This window comes from Setaria italica, chromosome VII (assembly GCF_000263155.2).
Source record: "Setaria italica strain Yugu1 chromosome VII, Setaria_italica_v2.0, whole genome shotgun sequence".
Classification (NCBI taxonomy): domain Eukaryota; kingdom Viridiplantae; phylum Streptophyta; class Magnoliopsida; order Poales; family Poaceae; genus Setaria; species Setaria italica.
In genome coordinates, this window is record NC_028456.1 from 22,556,907 (window position 1) to 22,567,180 (window position 10,274).

Consider the following 10,274-nt stretch of genomic DNA (forward strand, 5'->3'; position numbering starts at 1 on the left):
TTTTCTAAATACAATATTTTTCTATGTATCTGGATATCAGTATAGATTTAAGTGTAAATAAAAAAATATATATCTAAAAAAGTTAAAATGAATAATAATTTAGAACAGAGGGAGTATTTATGATTTTGGTTGGAGATTACCTTGTCTAAGAAATCACCTCCTGTAAACTCGGCTGAAACTAGTCGGCCATCTCGTGGGTGGAGACAGGAATCGAGCTTGAGGGGCGGATGCGTAATTTGCCCGTCCATGCGGTGCAGCTTGTGCGGCCACAACGCGCAGGCCTTTCCCTTTCCGAGACGCACCTGTCGCGCCTGTTCCGTTTCTGCCCTCGCGGTGGCGCGACGTGTGGCGCGCACTAGGCACTGGACGGGGGGCCTTCTGCTTTGACTAATCAAACTCGGATGGGGGCAGGCAGCGCAGCGGATGCCGTGCCCTGCACTGCTGCGCCGTACACGTCGGTGAGGCTGACAGAGAGGGACGTGTCAGGCACCACCCCATCCCTTTCTCGATGGCCTTTGTTTTTTCGGTGGTTCTCCATGACTTCGACCACAATCCTTTTTCCTTTTTTATTTTTTCTTCTTTTAGAATAGGACAAACTACTTCTGAATTTTTGGTACTACTATCAGAATCCAGCCCAAATTTTATGCGGCCCAATAAGAGTCTTTCGTGATGGGCTTGATGAGGAATTCGAACAACATGCTTTCTGGGCTGATGATGCAAAGTGGCCAGCCCAGCCACGCTTGGGTCTTTCTCAGGACAAGAATTGCATACATTTGCATAAGCAAAAAACAGAGGCACCAAATGGAGTTGCTGAACCCACTAAAAGAAAGAAATGCTGTTGCTGAACGAAAACTTAACTGAAGCTAAAATGAATAGAAGCAGTAAAAGATTGCTGGAACTAACAAAAGGGTGAAAAAACCGGAAGCAAGAAGGGATGGTGCTTGTTTCCACGCTGTAGTACTTATCACGAACTAATCCTAACACGACTGGTAAGCAACTAACTTGAGAATCACGCTCAGAGCTCTCTAATCCTCTTCTCTTTTATTATCTACATCTGGTGGCCCAGCGGCAGCCCGTTGCGCATCAGCTGGTACACCGACGGCGCCGCGGCACCGGCGCCCTCGACCTTCACGTCCGCCGCCTTGGGCGCCACGAGCCCGGCGGCCTGCATCGCCTGCCGGTGCCTCAGCAGCGGGTGCTGCTGCTGCAGCGAAGACTGCGCCAGCATGGGCAGCTTCAGCCCCTCGACCTGCCCGAGGGGTCCTCCTCCGGGCATGAGCAGGCTCGGCAGCAACCCAGAGCCGCCGCTGCCACCGAGGGCGGCGGAGGCGTACGCCGGGTAGTTGACCATCGGCGCCAGCGGATCCCGAGACGGCAGTGGCAGGGCGAACGGCGCACCGCAGCTGCCCAGGTGCCTCATCAGGCCGTCATGCGCAGATGGGTGTTCCGGCCTGCGCGCGGCGGCCGCGCCCGTCGCCGTTGCAGTGCTCGGGTGGCCGCTGTTCCTGGCAGCCGGGACCTCGTGGTTGTGCTTGCCCTCGTACGTGGTGATCACGGACTTGAGGTCGTGCGACGCGCGCTCCACGTGCTTCCGCACCGAGCAGCCCGGGTGCGTGCACTTGTAGTAGCTCCTGAACCCGACCGCGCAAGGTGAGACGGGCAATTGGCAAACACAGAGCAAGGCCAAGAGCAATTAGCAAGCACAGAGCAAGGCCAATTCTTGGGCTCTGAAAAAAATAACAGTTGGGATATTTCAGACAGACCTTGGATTTGGATTGCCCTTCACGACCTTCTGCCCGTACTTGCGCCAGCGGTAGCCATCATCGAGGATGTCCACCTCGCTTGTCGTCTGGATCACCACGCGGGGCTCGCGAACAGCTCTTGAGGCGGTGCTCATATCGATGGTGTAAGACTCCAGCTTCCTGAAATAATCAGATGGTCAGGTCCAGATCGAGAAAGAACAGTAAGAAATCTACAATACACGATACAATGTACTGACCTTCGTTTGGATTCCAGTTCGTCGCCCTCAGCATCGGCACCACCCTGGGACAGACTGCCATGAGTCACCCTGTCGCCCCCGTCCACCTCATCGGACACGGCAGAGGTCACATCCAAACCACCGGCGTCATGGATCTGCATTGATGCTGACGAGTCACAGAGCTCACCGGGAACAGAGGGGGGTGACGTCGCATCCGTGCCGTCTCCATGCAGGTCCTCAATACCCGCATTGTTAAGCCTCGCTCCTGCCACGTTTGAATGTGACCCTTGGTTGTCGGGCGCCTCCGCTTGCGCACCGTCGCCAAACGGGTGCAAGGGTGGGACTCCTGGGCGGCGACTCTGAGTGGGCTTCGGGTGGTTGTGCGTGCCCTTGTAGATGATCTCTGTGATATGCCCCTCGTGCGATCGCTCCACCTTCTTCTTGACCTGGCAGTTCAGGTGCGTGCACTTGAAGTAGCTCCGCGGGTACTCGCTGTGCTTCACCTGCTTCTGCCCGTACTTCCTCCAGCTGTATCCATCCTCTGCCGGTGTAGATGTGGCAATTGCTGTGTAGTCTCCTCCCCTAGCGTCGCCTTCCTCCATGGGCTGGCCGTGCGGGGATGATACGTGTTCATTGCCTGCACCAGTGACAGGTGCAAGACGGCTGAGCTTGGAGTCATGAGAACCACTCTTCAAATTGGTCTGCCCGCTTTGATTCTGCTGATTCAGTTTGCCCAGCAAATTGGCCTCTTGTACAGGCTGAATCTTAGTTTCAGTCTTGACAGAAACATGAGTGCTTGGTAGTGGAGGCTGATTGTTGCATAAAGATTCCTGAAGCAAATTTGAATTAGCTTGAAATGCAAGGAGAGCAAACAGGTATTGGATCAGGAACAAGGAAAATAAAATGGTTCATTGGCACTTTTGAAAACATTTTTTCATATCCTGACTGAACCAAAGGAAGAAGAAAGAAGAACACCAGTTAACAGTGGGAGCAAAAACATCTACTGGATAGCCACTGCGAATTAACCATATAGTTGATAGCGAGTATTATTTTATTAAACTTGTAAATTATCTAGTTCTAGCCGAGTCTGGTTGGTCCAACTTGTCCTTTCTCCATTTAGGATGAAAAATAAGAGGGGCAAAATGGTAGTGTCAAAGCTACCAGCCACTTCGCTACAACTGGTGTCACTAAAGCTCAAAGAATAGGCAACAGTGGCCCAATCATTTTTTTAAAAAAACAACACTGTGTGCCAATCTGTTACAGGTATGCAACCGATAAAAAAAACTTACAGAGCAAAATCCTTCTGATTTAACTAAGTGTTCATCAAGACTTGGTGTAAAATTTTGGAAACAGAAATCACTGCAACTGCGTGGTTATAGAAATACTTTTTAAGTATAGAGATACTTCTATCATTAGCATGGAAATGAATGTCAACAGGAATAACCTATAGCCTAGTCAAAGGGCAACTAACCTTCTTTCCTTCAGCAGTGTAGAGTGAGGATTTCAGATCTAAAGGCTTGAAAGAAAATGAGTCAGGGCCAGCTCCAAGTGGAGAGCCTCCAAATCTAATAGGATCATTGTCATTTGTTCCACCAAGCCTGAATAATTTCCCTGTGGTTGGCGAGGTTTGGCCCTGAAACAATACATGAAAAAAATGTGTAAATAACTAATAGCTTCTGGATCAAAGTGCCTTTTTTCAGTTGATCATAGTTGTTCTTGTTCATATCTATGAACAGTGAACACGTCATGCACATTTAGTTCATTAGAGGACATGGTTCAAAAGTGTATATAATAAGAACTGAAAAAACACATAAGATTCCTATCCCAGCTTCCACAACATTAACATCCATTACTATAAGACTTCCAAATAGGGACATAGGGGGACGTTTGGCTTTGAAATGTGGGGTGTGCTTTACTAGATTACTGTGGAAAGATTGGAGATTGATCATATCAATTCTGCTTTGAAGAAAACTTTGAAAGATATGAATGATACTATACTATTTTCTGCTTTTGAGAAAACAATGGCAGCTTGTTTGGAAAGAAGAGACTATGGATGCTGGAAAACAAAGCAAAACTGATCGTGGAACCAAAGTTAAGCTTTCACAGACTTCTGAATAGGTCAAAAGTTCAGTAAAGCAAGCATTCTTGAACTGCCAATTTAGCATCCCATAGATGAAAGGTAAAATAATTCCAGTACGCCTTCGCACCAAAATCGTAACCTAGAGAACACATACCATGCCATTGGAAATGAAGACTGGTGAGTCCAGCAGTGTTGCCGGGCTCAAACCAGGAGGGATCGTGAGGTAGGGCGATGGAGCTCCTGGCACTGAATTATCAGCTCCAACTGCAGTGCTGAACGGCATGCTGAGCTTTGGCACCCTGAATCCAGCTCTTGCCTGCATTCTCTCGGCGAGGCTGCTGCCCGGACTGGACTTCTGGCCAAACTGCGGGGTCATTGGCAGCGACCGGCCTTCCTTCTCAAATCCGGCCTTGGCAACCTCTGCGTCTGGTGGAAATGTTCCGGTCTGGAAGCCCCGCATCAAGGATTCTGGTGGATTAGGATCCTTCCACTCCTCCATTGCTACATGGCCTTCCATCTCAGCTTAGTTTGCTCAACCTGATGGGTGAAGAGCAGTTACATTTCAGTACTAGTAGTCAATGTTTTGGCTAAACATTAGCTTCAAATTTACAAAGCAATAGATACGGAGAGACACTATCCAATTGAAACAAGACAACAAGGGAAACAAATGGGTGGAAATTGTTAGTCTCACACAAATCTTGGGAGCAAGCACCATAATCCACGGGCATCAAGAATGGGGCTGAAGGGAGCAAAACAGATGAAACCGGACTGCCTGCAACCAGGTTAATTGAAGAGGAAAACTCAATTTCAGTGACCCAAAAATTTCTCAAAGATGGCAATCTTCTCCAACTGGAAGGACTATTACGTATTCTCTAGAGAGACCGAATCATCGCCCTCTGAAGCTGATTCCAAAACTGAAACCGCGTCAGGCCAGACGGCCAGTAACAGTAAACGACAACTTAGGGGCTGTTTGGAAGGAGGAGGCTAAACTTTAGCCCTGTCACATCGGATGTTCGGATACTAATTAAGAGGACTAAACATAAGCTAATTACAAAACTAATTGCAGAACCCCTAGGCTAAATCGCGAGACGAATCTATTGAGCCTAATTAATCCATCATTAGTGAATGGTTACTGTAGCACCACATTGTCAAATCATGCACTAATTAGGCTTAATAGATTCGTCTCGCGATTTAGCCTAGGGGTTGTGTAATTAGTTTTGTAATTAATCTAAGTTTAATACTCCTAATTAGTGTCCAAACATTCGATGTGACGGGGGCTAAAATTTAGCCCCCTCCTCCCAAACACGAAAGGTTAGGTCGATCAGTCGATGCGACGGCACAGTTCTCCATGAGCGATAGAAAACCAAAAAGAAATTAAATACGAAAAAAAAGGGAACGTGGATGTTCCATCTCGTTCACTTCGGGAGCAGGAAAAGAGATGGCCATGGACCCCAATGGTTGCGTGCTAGCTGGGGACTCCCCTGTGGCTCGGAGCTCAACAAAGCACATAACAACAGGGAACAACTTTCCCTAATAGCTCTTCGAAATTACTGCTGCTGCTGCAAGTTCTACAAACTATGAAATTCCAGGTAGAAAAAAATATTCAGGGGGAATGGATCACAAGAACACCAGAGGCGAGGAAGGAGAAATGCAGAAACATTCAAGAACGTGCTGATGACTCAAAACGGCGTAGAACGAAGAAAGGCGAATTTTTTGTTGTCAAAATCGAATGGCCCAGCTCAGTTTCAGCAGAGCACTTCATGTCGAAATCCGCGGGGAGACGGATGCGCCAGTGATTCCGCGTGAAACACGGAACTGGAGGAAGAGGATGCAAACCAGAGATCAGAGAGGGAAAAGCCCGCATTCAATCTCATCCCCGGCTGGTCGATCGGCGCAGAGCTTCCGCCTTCATGACGAAATGGAGCGACGGGGAAGACGGGGCCTTCGCGTTCAAAAATCAGACAGGCCCGCACCAGGATTCAGGAACAGCACACATTGCCGAGAAAGAAAGAAAAAAAAAGAAACCAAAATAACGCAACGGCGCGAAATTCGGAAACTGAACAGTCAGCACGAAAATGACCGAATTTCGAAAACAAAAAAAATGATTCCCCAAATCAGGTCAGAATGGCAAGATCTTCCTCGCAAGAACAGAGAAATTCAGATCGCACAACAGAGAGAACGCGCGAGGGGCTCCCACCCGAATCCCCTCGCGACAACAGGCCTGCATTTCCTCGCAAATGGCAGGGTGATAAACGAAGAGTCCACTGACGGGGCCATCGAGGGGACAGGGGGATGGAACACGAACCTGTGATTGATGAAGGAAGAAGATCGTGGGGAAGGCAATGTCGAGGCACCTCTCCCCGCCTGTGGTGTGGCCTTCTTCTCCCTCGCGACGGCTAGTCCACCGATGGCCCAAGAAAAGCGCAACAGGAACGAAGCACAAGGATCAGGGACAAATGATGAGCTGCGGCCGCAGGGAGTCAGGAAAAGAAGGTTCCCCCTGCCATTACTACTCGGCTCCCCTCTCCCTCTTTCTCTCTCATCGTCCACAGAATTGTTTTATGCTGGAGAGAGAAGGGGAAAATAAAGGGAGGAGAACAGAAACAGAGGAGAGGGTGGGAGAGAGAGAGAGGCGAGGAGCTGAGGTGAGGAGCGAGGAGGAGGGGCGGTTTGACCAAGGGAGGGTGGGGGAGATGTGCGGAAGGATCCGTTGGGACTCGAGACGAACGGGTGGGGTGAGCTCCCGTTTGATCCTTCCTTCTGGTTCGGGTTTTTAATTTTGAACTTTTTTTTTGGTCTGTTTGTTAGGCTTGGAGCTCTTGTTCAGATTTTATACATTTCATTGAATTGAGACATGTTTGTGTTCTGGATTCATACATTAGAAGTCGAGAACCAGGACAAATGATTTATACATTTAAAAGTCGTGTGATATGAAATCGACATCTTGAAACGAGAATTTACAACCTTTATGTCTAGCGTATGTTATTAAAAATTCACAGATTCATGCTATAGCACTCACGATGGATTGCAAAACTTAACCAAGTATTTAAGTCGCAAAATATTTTTTATACAATTTTAGGAGAAATATTAACACATCAATAGTAATTTTGTACCCGTATGACGAATCATTTTAATGATATCCTCTCCAAATACACTAATACTATATTTTTTGCGTAACTATAGGGCTGGTTTGCTTGGTTGGCCAACTGTTGTTCTTGACTTCAAAATTTAAATTTCATAACCAATATTTAGGCCATGTATGGATCGAAGAATTTTCACAAGAATTTTGGAGGAATGCATTCCAGAGGAAAGGAATCGTGTTTTTGCGTTTGGAACAAAGGAAAGCTGAGTTCCATTCCGGAGGAAAGGAAACTGTCGACGTGCAAAACACAGGAAATAAAACATCCAATCCAACACAAGGGAACACAAGTTCGCTAGCTCTTGCTTTTGTTGTTGCTCGCTTTGTTCCTGTCCCCTCCATTACACCATGGTTTGAGCCCGTAGAAAAATTTGGTTGAGGAATCACCTTGGCGTAGATCTACTCAATCTTGTAGCTTTTGATTTGATCAAATGTGCTGCTATCAAGTGAATGGATGCGGCAGAGAGCGTGGAGGGTGGCCGATTTTAGCTGCTGGTTGTAGAGCTTACGGGTAGAGGCCGAGATTTGGCTGGATTTTTTTCGCACAGGAGAGAAAGGAGGAGGAATGGCTCCTGGGAAGAGACGAAGGTAGAAGAAAACGATGTGCAGTTGGTTGGAGTCGAAATAACTATATTGTGGGCTCTATTGGTTATATTTCAAGGCGAGTATTTTGCCTATAAATGACAAAATACATTGAAAAATAAATTTTTCTCCTAAAGATAAATGAGTTTTATTTGTTAGGAATAGATGATGATGCAAATTGTTTCCTACAATCCAAACACCTCAACTTTCTAATTCGTACGTTTTGGAATTTTGTGGTTTTCCAATTTTCCCTCTTCCTCGTTCCTGTGTTTCCCTCCTTGCTTTGTTTTGCAATGTTTTATTCCAAAAAGGCTCTTATAGATGGTTTTATTGTTATTATGGGCGGATACAACAGATGAGACTAACATCAACCTTTTTTGTTTGGGTGAATCCAAAAATTGGCATCAATAAAATCTCCTATTCATACTAATCTCTTCAACTGCAATCTAGCTACTTGAAACGTGGGTGAAAAGGGTCCTTGATGTTATATGAGACAATATGGTGATAAGGGTCCATTGTCCCCTCATATGTATTGAAATTGATTACTATTTATTTGTAATATTGAATTGGTTTTGTAGGGTACTGTTTATTTATGTGTGGAAAAATGTTATTGCATGACGGTCGCCAAGTTATGTGTTATTCTTATTTAGTCTCATGCGAATACGAGGATTATTATCTTGACTGTGGGAATTAAACTTCCTAGGGGACTTTTTAGATGCTAAGCATTTATGGAGTATCACCAAAAAAACTATTGTTTATAAAATTATCCAGTTTTAGAAAGCTAGTAGATGCAATCAACCTTGTAGCTTTTTAAAGTCATGATATATTGTTTTAAAAGTGTAATCATTTTAGAGTTTTATTCTAGGTCTCTTTTGTGTCAGTTCATAGTTTGATAGTTTTTGCAGACTTGTAGTAGAATAAAACATTACTACGACAATGCATAAAATAGATATTTTTCCAATTATAAATATAAATCTATTAGATTTGTCTAAAGTAATATGTTTTTGTCATTGACTGTGTAGTATAACATTTCAAACCTTATGTTTTCTCAAGATTTTTGAATGGAAGTGGTAGGAGGTTTGTCTTTCTATTAAGTAGGAATAGGAGAAAGTTATACAATATAAAACAACGGCTCCTAGCACGTGAACTCCCAAAGCGCAGCCAAAGAGTGCCATCACAATATGCAAAAGAGGCCAAGTTATGACCTTAAGAAAACAAGCAAGCAACCTTAAATTGATAAATTTAATTCGCTTGGCATATATGATTCCTGTTTTAAGGGATGGGGGTAATAGATATATGGATTCAAAACAAATGTCTTCTAAGCAGGTGCTTATTTAAACTACTAAATAAAGATGCTACCTGATAAACTTTACTCAGAAACAAATATCTAAACTTAAAATGTCTCTCTCAGGTTAAGACTAAACCTGAGGATTCACATTTCTGGAAGGATCTATTAAAAGTCAGAGAAAACTTTTTAGAACGTGGGACCTTCAAGACAAAAGATGGTTCATAAACTAGATTGTGGAAGGACACATGGGGTAAGCTCTAAACAGCTTAAAGAACAAATTCTTACCCTATATAATATTGTCAATTATCCACATGTCAGTGTGGCAAATACCATAAACCAAATGCCTCCAAATATTTCTTTTCAAAGAACATCTGGCACAACTTAGGGGTTGTTTGACAGGGCTGCCTCCAAAATAGCTTCATCCTGTAGTACCTCAATTTGCGTAAAATAGGTGAAACTAAAGCTGGAAAAAGCCCCGTCAAACAGGGCATTAGTTAAGAATGACTTTATGTACGATCATAGAGGTTGGAACAATTTCTTTTCTAAAAAATGTGATTCTTGTTTCAACCGTCTTTTTAAAGTGTAGAGAAAGTTCACATACGCAAGTTTAAACATCGACCGCGCATAGGCACGACGAATATTTTTTATTTTTAATCTTTTTATCATTAGTATTTTAAAATTAACTTAAAAGTTCAGATTTGCAAGTTTGAACATGGATCGCAAGGGAGCACACGGCCCCAACCGAGGATCTGAAGTGAGACGTTGGATGCCGTATGGGCAGGCGCGCAGCTGACCGTTGGCAATATGGCATACATATTATGCACGCTCGTGACAGTAAAACTGTAGAGGATTTCTTCATTTTTGCCTAGAAAAGATTGGGCAGTACGTGTGGAAGAGCTGAACGATCCTTGATAACAAAGAAGAGTAAAAGGCATACGGAGTTGGTGCCCGATGCAGACATGAATTGATGTTGTTGCCCCCGGCGAGTATAGGCCGCCGTGGGCGTACGACATGCCAACCACAAATCAAGAGGCTCCCCGTCCCCCGTATCGTACGTGCGCGGCGCGGCCATCGGCCCATCGATCAATCGCCTGCGCGCACTCGGGCCGCACGCGCCGGCGCCGCAGCTGAAGCGACGTTGCTCATGCCTAAATAGACTAGCTAGGATTTGGGCATCTGGCTCCGCATGGTGAGGGATAAGATAGGA

General features: G+C 45.3%; 1 protein-coding gene across 2 annotated transcripts; it reads right to left on the minus strand.

Moving 5' to 3' along the window:
* Window positions 1-802: 802 nt before the first annotated feature.
* LOC101773177 (probable WRKY transcription factor 34) lies at window positions 803-6,557 on the minus strand. 2 transcript variants are annotated; one of them, XM_022827914.1, is made up of 7 exons: window positions 6,364-6,557; window positions 4,752-4,830; window positions 4,213-4,595; window positions 3,450-3,611; window positions 2,000-2,808; window positions 1,764-1,922; window positions 803-1,631 (listed from the first exon to the last, which is right to left on the minus strand). In XM_022827914.1, the coding sequence occupies exons 3-7, from the start codon at window positions 4,573-4,575 to the stop codon at window positions 1,049-1,051; spliced, it is 2,076 nt and encodes a 691-aa protein (XP_022683649.1). In that variant the 5' UTR covers window positions 4,576-4,595; window positions 4,752-4,830; window positions 6,364-6,557; the 3' UTR covers window positions 803-1,048. The 2 variants fall into 2 exon arrangements, with proteins under 2 accessions (XP_022683649.1, XP_012702708.1); XM_012847254.2 differs by lacking the exon at window positions 4,752-4,830.
* Between the last annotated feature and the right edge of the window lie 3,717 nt (window positions 6,558-10,274).

Bases quoted from the DNA above. Each gene is read 5' to 3' on its own strand.
- LOC101773177 (XM_012847254.2), bottom strand. From the start codon at position 4,575: ATGGAAGGCCATGTAGCAATGGAGGAGTGGAAGGATCCTAATCCACCA. The intron at 1,923-1,999 runs GTCAGTACATTG...TGATTATTTCAG, and splicing joins GAACTGGAATCCAAACGAAG to GAAGCTGGAGTCTTACACCA. The intron at 1,632-1,763 runs GTCTGTCTGAAA...GGTCGGGTTCAG, and splicing joins AAGGGCAATCCAAATCCAAG to GAGCTACTACAAGTGCACGC.